This window comes from Amblyraja radiata, chromosome 18 (assembly GCF_010909765.2).
Source record: "Amblyraja radiata isolate CabotCenter1 chromosome 18, sAmbRad1.1.pri, whole genome shotgun sequence".
Classification (NCBI taxonomy): Eukaryota; Metazoa; Chordata; class Chondrichthyes; order Rajiformes; family Rajidae; genus Amblyraja; species Amblyraja radiata.
The window spans coordinates 40,388,995-40,413,731 of NC_045973.1; the positions used below are offsets into that span (position 1 = coordinate 40,388,995).

Consider the following 24,737-nt stretch of genomic DNA (forward strand, 5'->3'; position numbering starts at 1 on the left):
ATGAAAGGGAAATCATGCTTGACTAATCTTCTGGAATTTTTTGAAGATGTGACAAGTAAAATGGATGAAGGGGAGCCAGTGGATGTAGTGTATCTAGACTTTCAGAAAGCCTTTGATAAGGTCCCGCACGGGAGACTGGTGACTAAAATTAGAGCACTTGGTATTGGGGGTAGGGTGTTGACATGGATAGAAAATTGGTTGGCAGACAGGAATCAAAGAGTAGGAGTGAATGGGTCCTTTTCAGAATGGCAGGCAGTGGCGAGTGGAGTGCCGCAAGGCTCGATGTTGGGGCCGCAACTGTTTATCATATATATTAATGATTTGGAAGAGAGAATTAGGAGCAACACTAGCAAGTTTGCGGATGACACAAAGCTGGGTGGCAGTGTGAACTGTGAAGAGGAAGTTAGAAGGTTGCAGGTTGACCTGGACAGGTTGAGTGAGTGGGCAAATGCGTGGCAGATGCAGTATAATATAGATAAATGTGAGGTTATCCTCTTTGGCGGCAAATACAAGGGGGAAGATTATTATCTCAATGGGGTTAGGTTAGGTAAGGGGGAGGTGCAGTGAGACCTGGGTGTCCTTGTACACCAGTCACTGAAAGTTGGCGTGCAGGTACAGCAGGCAGTGAAGCAAGCTAATGGAATGTTGGCCTTCATAACAAGAGGATTTCAGTATAGGAGTAAAGAGGATCTTCTGCAGTTGTATAGGGCTCTGGTAAGACCACATCTGGAGTATTGTGTACAGTTTTGGTCTCCTAATTTGAGGAAGGACATCCTTGTGATTGAGGCAGTGCAGCGTAGGTTCATGAGATTGATCCCTGGGATGGCGGGACTGTCATATGAGGAAAGATTGAAAAGACTAGGCATGTATTCACTGGAGTTTAGAAGGATGAGGGGAATCTTATAGAAACATATAAAATTATAAAAGGACTGGACAAGCTAGATGCAGGAAAAATGTTCCCAATGTTGGGCGAGTCCAGAACCTGGGGTCGCAGTCTTAGAATATAGGGGAGGCCATTTAAGACTGAGGTGAGAAAAAACTTTTTCACCCAGAGAAATGCCGAATGGCCTCCTCCTGCACCTATTTCTATATTTCTATGTTATGGATAACAAAAAATATATATTTCTAGCATTCTTAAATATTGATATTGATATTGAGCTGATATCCATCTAATAATCCTAAATAAAAGAAGGGTGATACTTGGGGGGCCTGTGAATTATATTACTGACTAGGTCTAGTCTGAGATTGCTTTACGTTGGTTTAAGATCTGAAAACAGCTAATTTAATGAAAGGAGTCTTGAAATTCTTTCCATGTTTTGTATTAACAATTATCTCTATTTTGTTTACTTCACAGGTATGAAGGAGAGAGTTCAAGAAGTGTCAGGTTTGTGTTCAGTCATCATTCTTAATGTCATAGTGTTCTAGTGCAGTAATTCAATGAAACTCTGAACTTTTGACTCTCTTGTTGGTTGACTGATTGGATTTACAATCTGGATGTGATGGAGCTTGAGCTTTGAAGGCAAGAGATTTAGGTTCATTTAATGGTTTCCCTCTTGTAGCTCATAGTAGTTGAGAAGTGATATTTAATCTGTGTTGTTTATATATAATACCTTTCATTGGATGTTATCACAATATGCCATTTTGTTAAATGCTAAAGGTTTACACTGAATACAGTGCACTTTTTTTGATGGCATACTGAAATTAATGGCTTACTGAAGATTCTACATTGGATGTATCATTCAGAAGTAATTGAAAATATATTTTGTGGAATAATCTAATGTCCACCATTTGTGATTATTGTTTTCTGAAATCTCGGTCAAAACCAATATATATTAAGTATAGACACAAAAAGCTGGAGTAACTCAGCAGGACAGGCAGCATCTCTGGAGAGAAGGAATGGGTGACGTATCAGGTCGTGACCCTTCTTCAGTCTCGACCTGAACTGTCACCCATTCCTTCTCTCCAGAGATGCTGCCTGTTACTCTAGCTTTTTATGTCTATCTTCGGTTTAAACCAGCATCTGCAGTTCCTGCTTACACATATTAATCGGGTGAAGTTAATTGTGCTCAACTTCACAACTAAGTAGAGATCTGCTGTGTGAGATGGTAGATTGAGGAGAAACTTTATCCTATAAGAAATTTAAAGCATGTGTGCTTCTTCTGCCCCTCTTGACAGCTGTCTAAAGAAGAATCTTAGAAGGCAAAAACCACTTTCTTGTCCTGTAAACCATTTCCCCACATTTTGTTCTCATTCTTGTGCTGTAAATATCTTCTGTGTAATGGGATGAAATGAACAACCAATCCATAGGGTTGAATACGTTGAGCAGAGTACTGAATAAAGCTCTCCATCAAATGGTGCGTACCAAATGGATTAAACTTGAATGGCCCTGAACAAAGCAAATGGTGCAAAATCAAAAATATAGGAATCGTCTAGTCAAACTAATCTTTATATTCTGTTTGTACATAAAAGCTTCAACATTATCTGAAAGTTAATTATGCTAATGTTGAGGATTCGCACATGGCAAATGATTTTTGACGACTTTCATATTGCTGGTAAAAGTTGTATTTTAAGGCCCATCCTTGAAGTGATGTTGGGCTGCCATTTTGAATTGCTTGTAATCCTTATTGTGCAGGTATTCCCATAATGAGAGTAATTTCATCCATTGACAATGTCTTCTTGTAAGTTTAGTTTAGTTTAGAGATACAGCGCAGAAACAGGCCCTTCAGCCCACCGTGTCTGCACCGACCAGTGACCCTCACACATTAACACCATCCTAGGGACAATTTACATTCATATCAAGCCAATTTACCTACAAACCTGTACGTCTTTGGAGTGTGGGAGGAAACTGAAGACCTCGGAGAAAACCTACGCAGGTCACAATAGACAAAAGGTGCAGGAGTAGGCCATTTGGCCCTTCGAGCCACCACCGCCATTCAATGTGATCATGGCTGATCATCCCCAATCAGTACCCCGTTCCTGCCTTCTCCCCATATCCCCTGACTCCGCTATTTTTAAGAGCCCTATCTAGCTCTCTCTTGAAAGCATCCAGAGAACATGCCTCCACTTCCCTCTGAGGCAGAGCATTCCACAGACTCACCACTCTCTGTGAGATAAAGTGTTTCCTCGTCTCCATTCTAAATGGCTTACTCCTTATTCTTAAACTGTGGCCCCTTGTTCTGGAGTCACGGGGACAAACTCCGTACAGACAGCACCTGTAGTTAGGATTGAACTCAGGTTCCTGGCGCTGTAAGGCAGCAACTCTACTGCTGCACCATTGTGCCGCCCTTCCGAGTTCCGAGCATTCATGTTGGAATAGTATCATATCACACAAAATTCCTCTTACATGTATTGGAACTGGTTGCTCCTTTTTAGGGATTAAGCTAATTGGGGGATTCATACATTTAAAATGAGAAATGAATGCAAAGTGAACATTTATTTTATGACATCTTTAATCTCATAACTACTGAATCTTTTCTGCAGGCTGCGTTTCTGCAGCTGAAAATGTGATTACGGGAAAGGTGCATTGTTTCTCTGGATATTCTCAGATGTGAGGGTGAACATGCAGTGGTAGTTTTTCATGTCAGTACTGATAGCATAAGTAAAAAGAAAGATCTACAGTGCCTCCATAATGTTTGGGACAAAGACCATCATTTATTAATTTGCCTCTGTATTCCACAATTTGAGATAAATTGTACATTGTCAGATTTTAATAAATCTTTATACATTTTGGTTTCACCATGTAGAAATTACAGCAGTGTTTATACATAGTCCCCCCTATTTCGAGGCACCATAATGTTTGGGACACATGAATGTCATGTAAATGAAATTAGTCATGTTTAGTATTTTGTTGCATATCCTTTGCATGCAATGACTGCCTGAAGTCTGTGATTCATGGACATCACCAGTTGCTGGGTGCCTTCTCTGGTGATGCTCTGCCAGGCCTGTATTGCAGCCATCTTTAGCTTATGTTTGTTTTGGGGGTTAGTGTCCTTCAGTTTTCTCTTCAGCATATAAAAGGCATGCTCAATTGGGTTCAGATCAGGTGATTGACTTGGCCACTCAAGAATTGACAATTTTTTAGCTTTGGAAAAACTCCTTTGTTGCTTTAGCAATATGTTTGGGATCATCGTCTTGCTGTAGAATGAAGCCAATGAGTTTTGAGTTATGAATAATAATCACATTATGCTACTATCATCAACAGTTGTGGAAGTGGAAATGAAAGATAATCAAGGCGTGAAAGGTGTTGCACTTTGGTAGGTTGAATGTGAAGCAAAAGTATACAATTAATGTCGACATTTTACAGCATTGATGTACAGAGAGATATTCGGGTCCAAGTCAGTAGCTCCCTGGAAGTGGTAACACAGTAGATGGAGTGGTAAAGAATGCATGTGGTATGCTTGCTTTTATTGATCAAGGCATTGAATACAAGAGTCAATAAGTCATGATGCAACGATATAGGGTTTTGGTTAGGGTGCATTTGTAGTATTGCACACTGTTCCGGTCGTCCCATTACAGAATGAATTTGGAGGCTTTGGAGTGTGTGCAGAAGTAGTTTACCAGAATGATATCTGGATTAGAGTTATTAGCAACAGTATAAGGTTGGATAGACTTGGATTGTTTTCTCTTCAACGTCGGAGATTGATGTGAGACCTCATCGAAGTATATACAAGTGTTGGAAATGTTGATTGGGTGGATGACACATTGCCCTGGGGCAAAAATATCCAAGACTAGATGGTATAGCTTTAATGTGAAAGGGGTAAAGTTTAAAAGAGATGAGTGGGGTGTTTTCTTAATGCACAGAGGATGGGTGTCTGCACCGTGCTGTCAGGGTTGAAGGTGGAGGCAGTCATGATAGTGATGTCTAAGAGGCTTGTAGATAGGCACATGGATATGCATAGAATGAAGGGTTATGGATCATGTGCAGGCAGATGAGATTAGTTTATTTTGGCATCATGTTCAGCACAGACATTGTGGGCTGAAGGGCCTGTTCCCATACTGTGCTGTTCTGTTCTACATTCGATGATAAAGTGCTTGAGGAAATGTGAATGTGACCATTCATAGAATCTGTTCAGTCTATGGCAAGGACTTACTTTTTATAGCTAACATCAACAAGGTGGTACACAGTAGTGTAGGCAAACTTTCTCCAAGTTCCTGTATAATTGCATTAATTGTTCTTATAAATACGTTATCTTAATTAAAAGCTAACTTACCATTTTGCTTTTAATCACTTGGCCTTCAACAACATATAGTATACCCAAGTCCCTTTTGATATCAACATACTTCTCTCATTATTTAATAAATAGTTCTCTGTGCATATTTAGTAGACGGGATAGTCAAGTAGGCGCTGACAAGCTTGCCTTCGTCGGTAAGGTTTTGAGTGCAGACGTTGAGACGTTATGTTACCACTGTACAAGACATTAGTGAGACCATATTTGGAATATTGTGTGCAGTCTGTTTGCGCTGCTATAGGAAGGATGTGATTAAGCTGGAATGGGCGCAGATTTGATTCATCAGCATGTTACCAGGATTGAAGGGTTTGAGATATAAGCAAAGGCTAGTTAGGCTTGGACTTCTCTACTTCAAGGTTCAAGGTCAAGGTTTCAAGGTCTGTTTATTGTCACATGTACCAATTGAGGTACAGTGAAATTTAATTTGCCATACAGCCATAGTAAAAAAAAAGCAACAAGACACACAACTACATAAAAGTTAACACAAACATCCACCACAGCAGATTCCTGCACATTCCTCACTGTGATGGAAGGCAATAAAGTTCAAGCTTCTTCCTCTTTATTCTCCCGCGGTCGAGGCAGTCAAAGCATCAGCAGTCGGGGCGATCGAAGCTTCTGCGGCCTGGAGCTCCCAAAGTCCGTCTCTGAACAGGGACCGCGAGCTACACAATGTTAAAGTCCGCAGGTTCCCGTGGTTGGAGCTCCAAAGTCGATCCTTGACAGAGATCGCGAGCTCCGTGATGGTAAGTCCTGCAGGCTCCCACGGTTGGAGCTCCCAAAGTCTGTCTCCAGCAATAGCCTCCAACTCTTCGATATTAGGCCGCAGTGCGGACGGAGATAAGATACGGAAAAAAGTCGCATCGCTATCGAGGTAGAGATTAAAAAAAGTTTCCCCCAACCTCCACCCCTCCATCCACCCCCACATAAAACAAGCTAAAGAACACTAAAACATACATTTAACACATACTATCAAACAACAAAAAGGAAGGGACAGACAGACTGGAGCATAGGAGACAGTGAAGTAACCTTACAGAGATGTACGGAATCACGAGATCCATAAATAAGGTCAGTCTTTTTTCCAGCGTGTGGAGAACTCCAGAATTGGAGGGCATTGGTTTAAAGTGCGAAACGAAAGATTCTAAAAGACCTGAAGGTGATTTTTTTCGCGCAGAGGGTCGTGCATACATGGAATGAGCTGCCAGAGGAAGCCGTAGAGGTGGACACACTGGTGACATTTAAAAGATGTTAAGTAAATGGAATTAACTTGGCAATAAAACTTGGCTAGTATGGACAAGTTGGGCCGAAGGGCCTGTTTTTGTACATTGATTTAATGACTCCACATTTATCTACAGTATACTCTATCTGCTATGTTCATTCACTCAGCTTGTCAGTATTCCCCTGAAGGGTCTTTATATCCTCCTCTGTATTCAAACATCCAAGTTGTATTATTAGAAAACTTGGATGTTTTTGGTTGCTTTAGCCACTTTTTGATGTAGATTGTGAAAAGTTGGAACCAAGCTAATTCTCCAATTAAAGCTTTCCAACCAAAGATCAATACATTTATTCTATTAATTAAACAGAAACGTTACCTTTTGAGGTTCTTCATGATTGACGAATCAATAGGCAAAGGCACTCATCCCACCAGTTCTCTTTTTGTTTTCTCGGGCATTAAATGTTCACGTTTTTGTCGTTAATTTGATGTCAAATCTTTGTACCTTGTATTTTAGCATCTATCGTTGTTTTAAACCACTTACTATGCTACAAATTCCCCCCCAAAATTATATTTTTATAAGATTCTATGCACTTAATAGTTATCTCATAATTTTTGTTCAACTGTCTGCTTCACTCTACCCTTCCCAATGGATAATTGTTTGTACTTCCATATTTGGAATAATCACTTTATTGTATTTGGCAAAGGAACATAAGAAATGTATTTTGTACTATAGCCAATGCAGGCCTTGTGTTTTTTTTGTGTTCAGTGCAAGATAATTTTCATTGTGGACCAAAATAAAGCCATTTATAAGATTGTCAATAGTTTTGTTTCATAAAAAAATTGTTTTTTAAGAGTTTTGATCACTCTTGTGGATGAATCTAAAACAATTTTAACATGATAATTAATATATTCTGGTATGTTCAAATTCGGTGAGAGTTCTGCTAAAATTATTCTGTGGTACAAAATGTAGTGGTAATAATTTATGAGACATCACATTAGAAACTTAACCCATAGAGGATGCTGTACACATTGCTGATAGAATGCTTGTCGTAACAGTATTTTGCTGACATATATGTTACGTGGCTTTAAGGAAAATGCAACTAAGTAAATGAGTGTTTGATTTTTATGAAGTATATTCTCATCCAAGACCGATAGACACGTTAGAATTAGTCACCTAAATTTTTAATGCTGGTTCCTGGGAGTGGAGTTCATTTTAATGTAAAGACTGCTTAATTGATAACATAATGAAAACCTGGATAGGTAATCGTAATTAACAGTGAACACATAGCCAGATGCAAGATATCAAAACATTACTTTGGCCTTCTCAATTTTGCCAAACTGGAATACAAAAGGGTGGTCTGTTTGCTTAGAATGTGAAACAATCAGACTGCAACAAGATAAGATGCTGCAGTCCCAGGAAAGATTCTTTTCACAGGATTATAGACTCAACATCTGTCCATTTCCTTACCCTACCATTAAGTAATTATGAACGCATTGTGAAGGAAGGATCAATAGGAATTCCAGTATCCACAAACACAAAATGGAAAGGAACTGTTTGTAGTGAGCAGGAAGTGACCAAAAGTGTTATGCTATTTAATCAAAGGAGAGATTTTGCTGACAGGACATCAAAACTTTGTTTAAATTTCTTTTCCAAAACAATATTTGCAGGAAGGTGTAGGATTTTGCAATTTAATGATTGAAAAGATTAAGTTTTGCATCAAATACAAAGCTAGGCTTTGCGCCGAAGAGTGGTCAAGAAGTCATGATACAGTTCAAAAGGACTTTGATTCGACTGCATTTGGAGTATTGCTTGCAGTTCTGCTCCACCCATTAGTGGAAGATGTGGAGGCTTTGGAGAGGGTGCATAGGAGGTTTACCAGAATGCTGCCTGGTTTAGAGGGTTTCAGCCACAGAGAAAGATTGGATAGCCTTGGATTGGTTTCACTGGAATGTCAGTAATTGAGGGGAGACTTGATAGAAGTGTATAAAATGATGAAAGGCATAATGAAAGGGTAGACGGTCAGAACCTTTTCCCCAGGGTCTAAATGTCCAACGTTAGGGTGCATAGCAATAAGGTGAGAGGGGGAACGTTTAATGGAGACGTGCAGGGCTCGTTATTTAAGCAGGCAGTGTTGGGGGCCTGGATCGCATTGCCAAGGGGGGTGGTGGAGACAGATGTGATAGTCGTGTGTTTAAGAGGCTTTTAGATAGGCACACGTGGAAGTGCAGGGAATAGACAGATATGGATCATATACAGGCTGGTGAGCTCAGTTTAACATAATGTTCAGCACAAACATTGTAGGATGAAGGGCCTATTCCTGTGCTGTACTGTTCTATATTCATATGCCTTAGCATCTCCTTGACCTGAATACAGACAGTCACCCTTTAACTGTCCCAAGATCCCCAGTCTTCATGTCCTTCTCCACGGTAAAAGCAGAATTATAATTTGAAGACAAATTTACTCGCTACCTAGTGTCTTTTCCTGAATGGGTTTAGTTGTTAATCACTATTTTGTGCAATGAGTCCCCCTCCTACCCAAGGAGGAGATGCTTTCAGCAAATGAATCAGTGTAAATACAGTTATTTTTCTAAATGAAGCAAGTTTGATTCAGAGGATAAATATGTGCAGAGCTTATAGTGTGCAAAGAGTTTCCCAAACACAAGCACAATTCTTACAATGCTAGAAAAATATCCCAATGGATAACAGTAAGTAAGTAAGTAAGTAAGTAAGTAAGTAAGTAAGTAAGTAAGTAAGTAAGTAAGTAAGTAAGTAAGTGAGTGAGTGAGTAAGTAAGTAAGTAAGTAAGTAAGTAAGTAAGTAAGTAAGTAAGTAAGTAAGTAAGTAAGTAAGTAAGTAAGTAAGTAAGTAAGTAAGTAAATTTATTGGTTTATTATATAAGTATTCACATACAAGGAATTTGCCTTGGTGCTCCGCCCACAAGTAACAACATGACATACAGTGACAGTTACGAATGACTCAGAAAACAATAAACAATAATAATAATAAAACATTAATGATTAAACACATTTGATCAAGCATGTGAACCAACAAAATACCAGATCAAAGGGAGGCTACATATTTTTGGCTGTTGAGTGTGAGTAGAGCAACTACTCGTGGATAAAAACTGTTTTCATGTCTGGCTGTGGCAGATTTGACAATCCAGAGTCGCCTTCCAGAGGAAAGTGATTCAAAGAGTTTGTGGCCAGGGTGAGAGGGGTCAGAGATGATCTTGCCCGCTCGCTTCCTGGCCCTTGGAGTGTACAGTTCATCAATGGAGGGAAGGTTGCAGCCAATAACCTTCTCTGCTGATCGGAAGATTCGCTGCAGCCTCCAGGTGTCGTGCTTGGTGGCTGAGCCAAACCAGATCATGATGGAGAAGGTGAGAACAGACTCTACGATGGTCGTGTAGAATTGGACCATCATTGCCTGTGGCAGATTGTGCTTCCTCAGCTGCTGTAGGAAGTACATCCTCTGTTGTGCCTTTTTGACTGTGGAGTCAATGATAGCCCCCCACTTAAGGTCCTTGGAGATGATGGTTCCCAGGAACTTAAAAGACTCCACAGATGTGACTGTGGTGTTGTTGATGGTGAGTGGGGTGAGGGGAGGGGGAGCTCTCCTAAAGACTACAATCAATTCCACTGTCTTAAGAGCATTGAGCTCCAGGTTGTTGCGATGGCACCAGGACGCCAGCTGTAACACTTCCTGTCTGTAGGCAGATTCCTCCCCATCCTGGATCAGTCCAATCAGGGTTGTGTCATCCGCAAACTTGAGAAGCTTGACTGTGGAGTGTCTGTGGAGGTGCAGTCGTTGGTGTAGAGTAAGTAGAGGAGAGGAGAGAGTACGCAGCCTTGCGTTGCTCCTATGCTGAGCGTTTGCGGGTCCGAGATGTGTTTTCCCAGCCTCACATGCTGCTTCCTGTCTGTCAGGAAGCTGGTGATCCACCGACAGAGGGGTTCAGTCACAGTCAACTTGGAAAGTTTGGAGTGTAGTAGCTGTGGCACAATGGTGTTGAATGCAGAGCTAAAATCAAGAAACGGGATCCTCGCATAAGTTCCCTGGTGGTCCAGGTGCTGTAGGATGAAGTGCAGGCCCAGGTCATCCACAGATCTATTGGCCCGATATGCAAACTGACGACGAACAATACTTCCATTGAGGACAGAGGCTGAGGACTGTGTTCTGAGTCTTTTCTCTATAAGGATTAAAAGCACCCTCCAGTCTTCTAATATTTATGTTGTTTTCTACTAGTTGACATTTGTATCTGCTGTTTTGCAGCTACATTGACAAGGTCAAGTGAATGACCTGACATAACCAAGTCTATTTGGGCCTTATCATAATCTTGATACTGTTTACCAGTTTTGAAACCGGGGGGGGGGGGGGGGGGGGGGGGGGGGGGGGGGGGGGGGGGGTGTTTGAGGGGGTCATACAATAGAACCCTTTATCAGTTCTTGGAAAAGTAGGGTCATCCTCTTAAAGATATTTTGGTCAGTATTTTTTCTCTTGAAAATGTCAAGAGTATGGGAAAAGGGTACTGGTCACAAGCTTATCTTAATTAACAATAAGCCCTTTGAAACTAGGTCAGCTTCTGCAGTTATGCTATCAGCTTTTGTTGTCGTGCTAGAAAACTGAGTTTAGCAATCAGCCTTTGGAGCCTGGACAGTGAGTCACCGGTAAGTCCTTTGGGCCTTGATAGCGAATATATAGCGGATATTCGCCTATAACACATTTATTAACTGAAACATCTCAAGAGACTTTTTCATAATTTTTAAATAGTGGAGTTTTTTTTTAAATGAACCGATTTCGTGCATATCTGTATGTTGAAGCAGGAGCAAAGGCAGTGATTTTTTTCTGGTGGTAAAGCAAAAATTCTGTAGTAATTCTGAAATGAAAAAAAAAATACAGTTGATTCTGAAGTTTTGATTAAAGGTCTTCGACCTGAAAAGTTAGCTGTGTTAATCTCTCTCCTTGCTGCCTGACCTGCTGAAAGTCTGTGTTTTTGGCATGTAATTTTAATCATCGAACATATCAGCACAAGGATTTGGAAGAATTGGTACTGTAAATGCAGGAAATGGGTAACTGGCGATGAGGAACTTAATTTCTTTTGACAGAAGAGGAGACATCTGGTCCATTAAGTAGATGACTAATTGGAAGATTCACTTAGTTTAGTTATACCGAGGTACAGTGAGAAAGCTTTTGTTCCGTGCTAACCAGTCAGCAGATCGACAACCCATGATTACAATTGAACCATTCACAGTGTACAGATACATGATTAAGGGAATAACGTGAATAACAATTCCAATCTTTCCAATCAACACTGGGTGATTTTTAACTTCCCTAATATTGACTGGGGCTGCCATCGTGCCATCGTGCCAAGATGGGACATAATTAGTTGTGTGTGTTCAGCTAAGTTTTCTCAATATAAAGATGGTGCTACTAGAGAGACAGCAACACTCAGGAAACAAAGCAAGAGGCAGTGCAGGAGCACTTTGGGACCAGTGACCAAAATTCTTATTGTTTTTTTCAAATTGTTATTGTAAAAGATAGGACTGGTCCACAAGTTAAAGATTTAAATTTGGGGTGAGGCTGATTTTGATGGCATTAGACTGGAATGCAAAGGTTGATTTAGAGAGGCTGTTAAACGTAGAAACATAGAAAACAGGTACAGGAGTAGGCCATTCAATATGATCATGACTTATCATCCAAAATCAGTACCCCATTCCGGCTTTTTCCCCTTATCCCTTGATTCCCTTAGCCCTCAGACCTAAATCTAACAGGGCATCTGGCAATTGATGGCAGGCTATTAAAACTGATATAAGTGTTTGGGACCAACATGTTTCTGTTAAGAGTGTAGGGCAAGGTTGGCAGTAATAGAAAACACTGGTTGATGAGAGATATTGAGGCTCTTGTCAGGGTAAAGGAGGCATTCCTTTGATATAAACACAAAATGTTGGAGTAACTCAGCGGGACTGGCAGCATCTCTGGAGAGAAGGAATGGGTGTCGTTTTGGGTCGAGACCCTTCTTCAGACCCAAAACATCACCTATTCCTTCTCTCCAGAGATGCTACCTGTCCCGCTGAGTTACTCGAGCATTTTGTGTCTACCTTTGATTTAAGTCAGTAGAATGAATGAAGGTGTAGTTCTTTCCTGCACATACCTTCGGTATAGGCAGTTGTGATCAAGCAAAGAGTTATGGGAGTACACTTAAGAGAGAAATCAGGGCTTAAAGGGGACATGAGATATTCTTGGCGGACTATGTAAAGTGGAATCCTAAAAGGTTCTGTATGTTGAGAGCGAAAAAGGTTAACTAGGGGTGAATAGGTCTCCTTAAGGTTCATTGATGTGGAGATGGGCAAGGTCTTCAAAGAATATTTATCTTCTGTGTTTACTGTGGAGTAGATCATGGAAGTTAGTCAGTCGCAGGAAGAGAACAGTAATGACCTGAAATGTAACAACATTACAAAAGAGGAGGTGTTGGCAGTCTTGATGTGCATAAATGTGGATAAATCCTCAGTGCCTGGCCAAAGTTAACCTAAGACATTGTTGAAAGCAAAGGAAGAAATTGTTGGGAACCTAGCAGTGAATTTTGTACCTTCATTAGCTACGTGTGAGGTACTGGAGGGGAGGTTAGCCATGTGCATTTATTTTAGACAGGGCTGCAAGGATAAGCCAGGGCGCCACATCCGGTGCATCTTGGTGGGAAAATTACTGGAGGGGATTCTGAGAAACACGATCTATCTGCATTAGGGAAAGCAAGGACTGATTAGGGATAGTCAACATGGCTTTGTGTGTTGGATTAAATTTGATTTTGGAGGAGGTGACCAAAGGGATTGATGAGGACTAGGCAGTAGATTACATGGGCTTTACAGGGCGTTTGACAATGTTACGCATGGTAGGCTGGTCCAGACAGTTAGATTACATTGTGTCCAACGTGAGCTGGTGAATTGAATACCAAATTTGCTTGGTGAAAGGAGTCAAAGACAGCACAGGATTGTTTTTCAGATTGGAAACCTGGGACCAGTGGTGCGCCACAAGGAACACTGTTGATCCTTCTGTTGTTTGTTATATAAGTTGATAAACGTGGATAATAATGTAAGTGGCAAGATTTTTTTTTTAGATGGGGCTATAGTGGATGGTGAGGAAGGGTTCTTAGGTTGCAGCAGGATCTAAATCAACTGGGCAAATGGAATTTAACTTTGACAAGTGTGAATGTTAAGGAAGTTAAACCAGGCCAGGGCATGAACTGTGAATGACAGGGCCCAGGGGAGTGTTGTAGGATAGAAGCCTAGGGCTTCAAGTACCTAAGATAGACACAAAAAGCTGGAGTAACCCAGCGGGACAGTCAGCATCTCTGGAGAGAAGGTCTCACCTATTCCTTCTCTCCAAAGATGCTGCCTGTCCCACTGAGTTACTCCAGCTTTTTGTGTCTATCTTCAGTTTAAATCAGCATCTGCAGTCCCTTCCTACATGCTTCAAGTACCTAGTTCCCTGAAAGTAATGGCACAGTTTAACATAGTGGTGAAGAAGGCAAATGGCATGCCTTCCATAATTGGTCAGGGTTTTGAGTACAAGAGTTAGGATGTTATATTACCGCTGCACAAGACATTGGTGAGACCCCACCTTGAGTATTGTATACACTTTTGGCTGCTGTGCCATAGGTAGGATGTGATTAAGCTAGAGTGCATCAAAAAATTGCCAAGCATATATTTGAAACTAGAGGACTTAAATTTTGAGGAGAGACTGAATAGGCTGGGACTGTTTTCCTTGAAGCGAAGGAGGCTGAGGTGGTGACCTTAGAGGTTTATAAAATCACGAGGGGCATAAATAAGATGGATGGCCACAATCTTCTTTTCCCAAGGCGGGGGTGTTTAAAACTCGAAGGCATGGGTTTAAGTTGAAAGGCAAAAGATTTAAAGGGGACCTGAGGGGCAGATGGTGGATAGATGGAATGAGCTGCCAGAGGAAGGTATGGAGATGGGAACAATTACATTGTTTAAAAAAGATTGTGATGGTTACATGGATAGGAATGATTTAGAGTAAGCATGAAACAATGTATTGGAGGAGCTCAGCAGGTCAGGCAGCATATGTGAAGAGAAATATGGACAAGACGGTACTTTGGTTGCGACCCTTCTTCTGACTGAAAATGGTCCCAACCTGTAATGTTGTATATTCATCGTCCTCCAGAGATGCTGTCTAATCCACTGAGTTCCTCTAGTACTTTGCAGATGCTGGAACCTTGAACAAAACAGTCTCAGGTGATGCAAGGCTTAAAGGGATATGCACCAAATGCACACAAATGGGTTTATTTTACGTAGGCATCTTGGTTAGAATGGATGAGTTTGGCTAAATGACCTGTTTACGTGCTGTGTAATTCTGACTTTATTTTTTTATTCCCCAACTTAATTCCTTGCTACATGTTCTCACTTCCACGTCCATCAACATCCCTAGATTCTCAGAATATCCGATTAACCTACAAGTACACTTTTGGGATGTGGAAGGAAACAAGAGCACCTGGGGAAAAGTCCGTGGTCACAGGAGGAATGTACAGATTTCATGCAAACCGCACGGGAGGTTAGATTGAGGTTCAGATTGCTGATGCACAATAAATTGTGCATTGTCAATCCTTTGTATTACTCTCCTATTCCTGAATCCTGAAATAGGACATCATGGCTGTTTATTAGGTGTAGACCAAAATACATTATTACTGAGGATGTTAATAGGAGATTATACTGATGAGATAAAAGGAGATATTTGGAAAAGGAGAAAAGGAATGCTATCCAACAATAATAAAATTTGTTTAGGTACTCAATTGTGTATTAATTGAGGGAATTGGATATTGAGTGAATACTACCTGAAATGTGCAGAAGCTTAACACCATGTAAGCAGCTGTGTTGTATTTGGCCAACATTTGCAGTCTTAAACAATCATCCGGGTGAAATGTTAGTGTTTTAACCCTGGGATGGACAGTGCTTGTATGTTTATTTTCAAACTAATACAGGCCTGCTTTCAAAACCAATGCTTGATGTTGAATCTATTAACTGGACCATAATAGCAAACTTATCAGATAATAGAGCACACAATGTTCCGTACTGCCTACAACATGATGGAAAGTATTTTTTTAATTCATTTTGGTGGTCCAAAGAACGGTTGTTGTGGTTAAATTAGCTTATTGATTTAAATTGCTTGCTATTTACATAGTCCCTGGATGACTCTGTTCATTTTCACAATTAATTATAGTCAATGAATGAAAAATGAATACAGTGAATAGGTATGTTGCAAAGCCTACCTGAAGCGTCTTTGAAAATCTGCCGTTGCGGGTGTGCGCGATTTTGGCGCCGTTTAGAGGGGGGCGGGTTTAAAACGCGATTTTCTCTAGGCTGTTCAAATCGAAGATGTTCAGCCTAGTTAATTATTAACGAAAAATCGCTGGAAGACCCCGTCGCAAAAGCTATTATTAGGTTTAAAGGCCTCGTATAATAGTTATAGTAGTTTAAAAATCAATCTCTAAACCCGCGACCGCCAGCAACCGCAGGGTCTCATAAAGCAAATAGCAGAAGTTAGGTTGTATATTTTTACATTAAAAAGGGCTTCTAAAGATCCCTTTATACAAAATTTAATATTGCGAGTAGCTCATTTTGGCCCCATTATATCGCGCAGTATTTTTCTGGGCATTTGGGGCACAAAATCTACCGCAATGTGAACGTTCTAAACCAGCGCGTTCCACAGGATCCCACTAGAAAGCTGATTTAAATGGGCATTTATTTACAGCAATTGAACACTAAATTCCTTCCATTTGGCCTATAAATTAATGTAAATGAGATTTAAAAATCATGTTTTATTGTGAATTATTTGTGAATATTATTTGGACATTTAGGCTATTTAAAAATGTTAATAATTTATTAAGAAATGGATAGATGTTTAGATCTAGTAATTGAAGTCTGAAATTAGCTACAATTAGGTAACTAACTAATTATATGCTTTAATTTCAGGTCATCCAAGTAAGATTATTTTATATTTGTTTCAGAATGCTTCAATCTATGATAACTGAAAATTTCATTCAGTTCTCTTAATTTTTAAGAAAGTTATGGGCTTTTGACTGTTCACGATCACAACTTTTTTGTTATGTCCATAGAAAATCAATAGGGAACAAGATGCTCATTTCCGAGTATGAAAATGGCCATAACTTTTTAAATACTTGAGATATGAAAGTGAATTAGGTGTCAAATTAAACTTATTTTTATGCTTTATCTGATGGGATAAATTACAGACTTGATTTTTAAAATCTCAAAATTTTGTAACATTGCTACAGTGAACCTTCATTATAACTGACCATGAGTGGGGTGAGAGGGGGTAAGTGATGTCTGTTATCGCCAATTGTCCGCAAAAAACGGGTAAGGTATTATCATTGTATGGACTTGGAAGTAAAGAACCACAGATTATGGATAATACACAAAAGGACACAGTGTTGGAGTATCTCCACAGTGGTTCAGGCAGCGTCACTGGAGAACATGAATAGGTGACGTTGGGATCCTTCTTCAGACTGATTCAGTCTGCTGAGTTACTCCAGCACCCCGTGGCTAGGCATCAACTCACTCCTCCCCATTGACTCCCTACCCTACCCTACCCCCCCATCATCAGCTCCCCCCTCAATCCGCTAATCGGATCGCACGATGGATGAAATAGGGCTTGCAGGTGCACCTTGCGAGCCAGGGGTGGCGTCGGCAGCAGGGGATGGGGTGCCTCTGCGAGCTGGGATGGCGTTGGTCCCTCTCTAATAACCGAAATCCATAATACAGGGGTCTGTTAAAATGAGGGTTCACTGTACAGCATTCAAACCTTCTTCTGGTGGCCATATTGCAATGTTTTCAGTTTCAATAAGAATCGTACATAATAAAAGATAACTGCATGTTGCATTGCCTCTATTTTTAATCTTGTTAAAAATAAGTATGTAAATGTTATGATCTGCATAACTTGATGAAAACAACGACAGAGTCATACAACAATGACATCCCCTTCAGCCCAATGTTCCCATGCCAACCAAGGTGCCCAGTCTACACTAGTCCCACCTGCCCATTTGGCCCATATCCCTCTAAACCTATCCATCCATGTACTTGTCCAAATGTCTTTTAAATGTTGTTATTGTACCTTGTAGTAGATGCTCTATAGCAGTAAAGATTTTAACATTGATTTTAGTTCTGTTTAGTTTAGTTTAGTTCTGTTATATGCACTGTTCCACTAAATTCCAACTAAAATTCTGTCTGCTTTTGTTTCCTTTAAATTTGTCTCTGTGTAATTCTGTCCTGTTTTTTCTCACATTGCTTTCGCAATGCTCTTGTCAGGAGTACAATTGCAGTATGGCAGGTTTATATGCAGATAACTAACCCATGTTTTTCAATGCAACATGTAATTTTACCCTTAGTTCTACGTCTCCTAAATATTACACAGATATCTTTAAATTTATAAATGAATTTAGAGTGAGATAATTTAAATTTGTTTTCTATTAAATTTAGCATTTGCCTTTTTTTAAAGGCGACCTTAAACAGCCATGAATAATAGTAATTAACAGAACAGCTTAGATACTGAACTAAAATATAATAATGAACTGCACCAGAATATCAATTAACTTCACAATAATCCTGTTCAAAGTTTAGTCCACTTAAGTGGAAAATTCATAGACAAAATTTCAATCAAAACATTTGTTTTGAATGTAAAAAAATCTTAATACATTCTAGCGCAAGGTTTTCAGTCAAAGCAATTTAAATACATAAATCTGTGTGGAAAATATACCTTAATAAACAATCAAGATAAAAAAAGTTACGTCCCATTTCAGGGTACGCTGAAGCCATAATGATGTTTTCTACATCAGGATGAGAGGCAGAAGTGTTTCTTGTGTTCAGATGATAGGTGATAAACGTGATGTTAAGGCTTCCTGTGGTTTTTTTTTCCCCCTGCATGGGTCAGAGATTGTATACTCATGCAGTACACCTTAAAGCTAGCAATATCATACCGGGCTATAACAAAGAAGTAATCCAGAGTGGCGGCACTGCACTGGCAGCAGCGGCTCATCGGCAGTCCCTTTTTGTTTGTGTTTTTTGTGTTGTTTATTTCGTTTGGTTAGTCTAGTTTTTGGTTCTTAGTTTGTGTTTTGGGGGGGGGGGGGGGGGGGGGGGGTTGAAACGGGTTTTGCAGTCTCTCCCTGCGGGGGAATGCGACTTTTTTGTCGTATTCCCCTTCTCTGCCTCCGCCTGCGCTGAGGCCTAAATGGAGCTGGCGACCTCGAGGCTCCGGAGGCAGAGCCCGTCAGGACTCGCCCTGAGTTCGCTCCCGTGAGGGCGGTCCGGCTCAGGGCTGGAACAGTGCTCCCGTGAGAGGTTGTCGGGGTGGCCTGGCCCGAGCGAGAAGCGACGCCCAAGTCAGGGCGGCCCGGCCCGAGGGAGAAGCGACGCCCAAGTCGGGGTGGCCCGGCCAGAGGGAGAAGCGACGCCCAAGTCGGGGCGGCCCGGCCAGAGGGAGAAGCGACGCCCAAGTCGGGGCGGCCCTGCCCGGGGAAGAAGCGACGCCCATGTCGGGGCGGCCCTGCCCGGGGAAGAAGCGACGGCCATGTCGGGGCGGCCCGGGGGAGGTTCGGCGCCCATGTCGGGGCGGCCCAGCCCGAGGCTGAAGATGGTACGGTACTCACGTGAGGGTGGCTGGGACGGTGTCCTGGCGGTGGTGGCCTGAGTCCGGGGTTCGGCCGCGGGCCAGCGGCTGCGTCTGCAGGACTGGTGGGTGGCAGCTTCAACCACCCCGGGCCGCGGTGTTTGAGCCGCGGGACTGATTGTAACATCGCCCGGGGGGTATCGCCTCAGCGCAGAGGGAGAAGAGGAGGGAAGAGACTGCAGACCTAAGGATTTTGCCTCCATCACAGTGAGGAGATGTGAGGTGGACTCACTGTGGTGGATGTTAATATGTGTTTATTGTTGTTTTTATTGTATTATATGTATGACTGCTGCAATTTCGTTCAGACTTCGGTCTGAATGACAATAAGGCTATCTATCTATCTATCGAAGGACTACGATCAGATGCGAGCGAGCGAGCGAGCGAGCGAGCGAGAGAGCGAGGAGCGAGCGAGCGAGCGAGGAGGCAGCGATATGAGCGATCGAGCGAGAGAGCGAGCGAGGCGGAGCGAGCAGACGAGCGAGCGAGCGATCGAGGAGCGAGCGAGCGAGGAGCGAGGAGCAGCGAGCGAGCGACGAGCGAGCGAGCGAGCGAGTCGAGCGAGAGAGCGAGCGAGCAGCTGAGCGAGCGAGCGAGCGAGCGAGCGAGCGAGCGAGCGAGCGAGCGAGCGAGCGAGCGAGCGAGCGAGCGAGAGCGAGCGAGCGAGCGAGCGAGCTAGCGAGCGGAGCGAGCGAGCGAGGCGAGCTGAGCGAGCGAGCGAGCGAGCGAGCGAGCGAGCGAGCGCGCGAGACGAGCGATGCGAGCGTAGCTAGCGACGCTGGCGAGCGAGGCGAGCGAGCGAGCTACGATGCGAGCGATGCTAGCGAGCGAGCGATCAGCGAGCTATCGAGCTATCGAGCGAGCGAGCTAGCGAGCGATCTATCTATCTAGCTATCTATCTATCTTATCTATCTATCTATCTATCTATCTATCTATCTATCTATCTATCTATCTATCTATCTATCTATCTATCTATCTATCTATCTATCTATCTATCTATCTATCTATCTATCTATCTATCTATCTATCTATCTATCTATCTATCTATCTATCATTAAGGGGCAAATATGTTACCTGAATGTTGAGGGACAAGGCTCTGTTAATGACGAGAAAGGCTCTGTTATATGAGTTATTTCTTTTACGATATTGTTCAATGAATGGGAATGAAACAATGTAATCTCACATTGGAAGTGCAGCAGTGTTACTCAAGCAGTTTTGTTAGATTTCTGTGTTAGTAGAAACTTAGCCCTTGAATAGCTTTTTAGAACCCTCGGGTTCTCCACAAACAGACCAAGTGAAGCTTCTGTGTATAGAAATCCTTTGCCTCCAAGGACAAGTAAGGTAATCTGATAGCTTTTAAACCTGGAATAGTTTTCTCATTTTTTAGGATGAATGTGCTTGACAATATTCTCTTCCAAAATTGCAGTCTCATCCCTATTAAGAGTTAGTTTTGGAGAATAGGTTTGTTTTGGTTCTTTGGGATAACTTTATGCTGCAATTACTGCCTCCCCTGGAGGATAAATGTTATGAAGGTTTGAATATTTCTCAAAACATTCAACTCGGCAAAGAGTGGCATTGGTTATATCAGCAATTTCAGAAAGTCCATTAACTTCTTTCCATTTCTTTCAAGTGTCAACACAATGATCAAGCTTATTTCTGCATCATCATCAAACTCAGTGGTGTACGGGTTTCTGATCTTCTAACCACTTGCATAACCTTTTCCATTATGAGATCTCAGCCATGCAATACATGTAATGGAGTTCCAGGGTTATCTTGTCAGTTGTTAAGAATTGTTTGTCCTCATATGCGTGAAAGATTTAACAAGCAGACAGGGTTCCCCAAATGTTCAGATTTTGTTTGTTTCTATTAATTACTAGACCAAGTGCAGACCCGTTGGGTCTGTTCCCCCAACGTGCGGTTGTGGGGGGGTGGGGGGGATGCGGCACGCAGCGTCACACACACTAACTAGGGAGGGGGGAGGGAAGAGGGTAGGGGGTGTGGAGGGGAGGGGGTTTAGGGGAGGGAGGGAGGGTGTGGGAGGGGATGGAGGGGAGGGGGGGGAGGGGGGTGAGGGGGGGGAGAGAGGGGGAGAGAGAGGGTGTGCTGAGGGGAGGGGGAGAGGTGGGGAGTAGGAAGGGAGAGGGAGGGTGGAGGGAAGGGGGTAGGGGTGTGTGGAGGGGAGGGGGTTTAGGGGAGGAATGGTGGGGAGGGGATGGGGGGGAGAAAAAGAGGGGAGAGAGAGGGGGGGAGGAGGGGACAGGAGGGGGGAGAGGAGGGGAGAGGGGGGGCGAGGAGAGGGGGGGAGAGGGGGGGAGGAGAGGGGGGAGAGGGGGGGAGGAGGGGGGGGGAGGAGAGGGGGGGGAGGAGAGGGGGGGAGAGGGGGGAGAGGAGAGGGGGGAGAGGAGAGGAGGGGGAAGAGAGGGGAAGAGGAGAGGGGAGGGGGAAAGAGGAGAGGGGGGGGGGAGAGGAGAGGGGGGGGGGGGGAGAGGAGAGGGGGGGAGAGAAAGGGGGGAGATGAAAGGGGGGAGAACCTAAAAAAAACATTTTAGAACCAAAAAAGACACATTCTGCAAGCATTGTAGAACCAAAAGAGACACTTGTGGCAAACATTTTAGAACCAATAAACACTTTTTGCAAACATTTTAGAACCAATAGACACATTCTGCAAGCGTTTTAGAACCACTAAGGACACTTACATTTGAGTGACCATGTGTTCAGTGTTATTCACAGCTGAGAGAAACGTGACCCCCTGCCTTCCTCCAGCTTGCAGACACTGATTGAGGCACACCACTTCCTGGTTTTATAGTCCCTCCCCCCTGCCGCCAGCAGGGGCAGCAGAGAGAATGGGGAATTTTGTAAAATCATTAATATCTCTGTCATTTTTAATCGACGGGAAAGATCCTCGGCACACATACGGCGGAGGGGGCCTCTGAGAAAGGTGGCCAAAAATTACAGCCGTAGGTGGCGGCGTTCTCTTGGAAATCGCAGCACAGATGGCCAAAACTGGTCAAGAACAGACTTTTAGTAATATACTAGACTAAGTGGGACCCGTGTGACCAGCATCACACAGGAGGGCTGGTCATCCAACGCAATATTCCACCTCTCCACCAATTCTAATATTGCTGGCCAGTTGGGGGGGGGGGGGGGGGGGGTGGGACTTTCTGGAGCGCTAGTATGGGTGTTGTGGGCTGAAGGGACTGGTTTCCAGAGGGCTAGTATGCAAATTGTGCGCCAAATGGATTCTTGGGCTGGCGTCTCAGTCAATCAAGCCTGTTGTGCTGGCAACTCACTCACTCACGGCTGGTGGGCTGGTAGTTGACTCACGGCTAATCCTTGAAATTATATTTCAAGCAGGGTATAAGGCCACCAAATTCAAGTGCCGTTTCTTACCACTTCTAGCATGGTGCAAGGCCACCAAATTCAAGTGCAGTTTCATACCATTTGAAGTAGGGTGCAAAGCCACTAAAGACAGCGAGTCGTGACCTCTCCCTCCTCCATCTTGCAGAGACTGAGCCACACCCACATTTCCGGGTTTTATAACCCCTCCCCCCCCACCGGAAAAGGTGTGGCTTTCATGGAGTGATTGACAGGAGAGTGATTCTCAACATTAAAAAAAAAACTAATAACACTTTTATTTTTCATTGATGGGAAGAATTCTCTGCACCTGCTCAGCGGAGGGGGACTGAATAAGATGGCCAAAAATCACAGCCGTAAGTGGTAGCGTTTTATCTAAAATCAATATACAGTGCAAACAGGAAGTAAGTGCATTTACAGTAGTGCCTTTTAACTTCAAGCCAAAGCACCCAAGCCACCATTTGTAGTAAGTAGTGCATTTCAACTTCATGCCACCATTTGCAGTAATTGGTGCCTTTCAACTTCAAGCCAATGCACCCAAGCCACCATTTGCAGTAAGTAATGCCTTTTAACTTCAAGCCATTGCATCCAAGCCACCATTTGCAGTAAGTAGTGCCTTTCAAATTCAAACCACACCCAAGCCACACCCAAGCCACCATTAGCAGTAAGAAGTGCTTTTCAACTTCAAGTCAAAGCTCCCAAGCCACCATTTGCAGTAAGTAGTGCCTTTCAACTTCATGCTACCATTAGCAGTAAATAGTCCCTTTCAACTTCAAGCCAAAGCACCCAAGCCACCATTTGCAGTAAGTAGTGCCTGTCAACCTCATGCCACCATTTGCAGTAAGTAGTGCCTTTCAACTTCAAGCTAAAGCTCCCAAGCCACCATTTGCAGTAAGTAGTGCCTTTCAACTTCAAACCAAAGCTCCCAAGCCAGCACTTGCAGTAAGTAGTGCCTTTCAACTTCATGCCACCATATGCAGTGCCTTTCAACTTAATGCCAAAGCACCCAAGCTACAATTTGCAGTAAGTAGTGTCTTTCAACTTAAAGCCAAAGCACCCAAGCCACCATTTGCAGTAAGTAGTGCCTTTCAACTTCAAGCCACAATTTGCAGTAAGTAGGGCCTTTCAACTTCAAGCCAATGTACCCACGCCCCCATTTGCAGTAATAATGCATTTTAACTTCAAGCCATTGCACCCAAGCCACCATCTGCAGTAAGTAGTGCCTTTCAACTTTCAAGCCACACCCAAGCCATCATTTGCAGTAAGTAGTGCCTTTCAACTTCAAGTCAAAGCTCCCAAGCCACCATTTGCAGTAAGTAGCGCCTTTCAACTTCAAGCCAAAGCAACCAAGCCACCATTTGCAGTAAGTAGTGCCTTTCAACTTCATGCCACCATTTGCAGTAAGTGGTATCTTTCAACTTCAAGCCACACCCAAGCCACACCCAAGCTACCATTTGCAGTAAGTAGTGCCTTTCAACTTCAAGCCAAAGCAACCACGCCACCATTCGCAGTAATAGTGCCTTTCAACTTCAAGCCAAAGCTCCCAAGCCTCCATTTGTAGTAAGTAGTGCCTTTCAACTTCATGCCACCATTAGCAGTAAGTGGTGTCTTTCAACTTCAAGCCACACCCAAGCCATCATTTGCAGGAAGTAGTACCTTTCAACTTCAAAGCTCCCAAGCCACCATTTGCAGTAAGTAGTGCCTTTCAACTTCAAGCCAAAGCAACCAAGCCACCATTTGCAGTAAAAGTGCCTTTCAACTTCAAGCCAAAGCTCCCAAGCCACCATTTGCAGTAAGTAGTGCCTTTCAACTTCAAACCAAAGCTCCCAAGCCACCATTTGCAGTAAGTAGTGCTTTCAACTTCAAGCCAAAGCACCCAAGCCACCATTTGCAGTAAGTAGTGTCTTTCAACTCCATGTCACCATTTGCAGTAAATAATGCCTTTCAACTTCAAGTCATTGTACCCAAGCCACCATTTGCAGTAAGTACTGCCTTTCAACTGCAAGCCAAAGCACCCACGCCACCACTTGCAGTAAGTAGTGCTTTTCAACTTCATGCCACCATTTGCAGTAAGTAGTTCATTTCAACTTCAAGCCACAATTTGCAGTAAGTAGTGCCTTTCAACTTCAAGCTAATGCACCACGCCCCCCATTTGCAGTAAGTAGTGCCTTTCAACTTCAAGCCACACCCAAGCCATGATTTGCAGGAAGTAGTGCCTTTCAACTTCAAGTCAGCTCCCAAGCCACCATTTG

At 42.9% G+C, this 24,737-nt stretch overlaps 1 protein-coding gene across 2 annotated transcripts in view; it reads left to right on the forward strand.

The window, feature by feature from the left end:
* Positions 1 to 24,737, forward strand: part of iqsec1 (IQ motif and Sec7 domain ArfGEF 1) — a 506,053-nt gene that overhangs the window by 118,629 nt on the left and 362,687 nt on the right. For both annotated transcript variants that reach the window (XM_033037204.1, XM_033037208.1), the window contains exon 2: positions 1,355 to 1,384. In XM_033037204.1, coding sequence (XP_032893095.1) covers positions 1,355 to 1,384 — 30 coding nt within the window. The remainder of the gene's footprint in view (positions 1 to 1,354; positions 1,385 to 24,737) is intronic.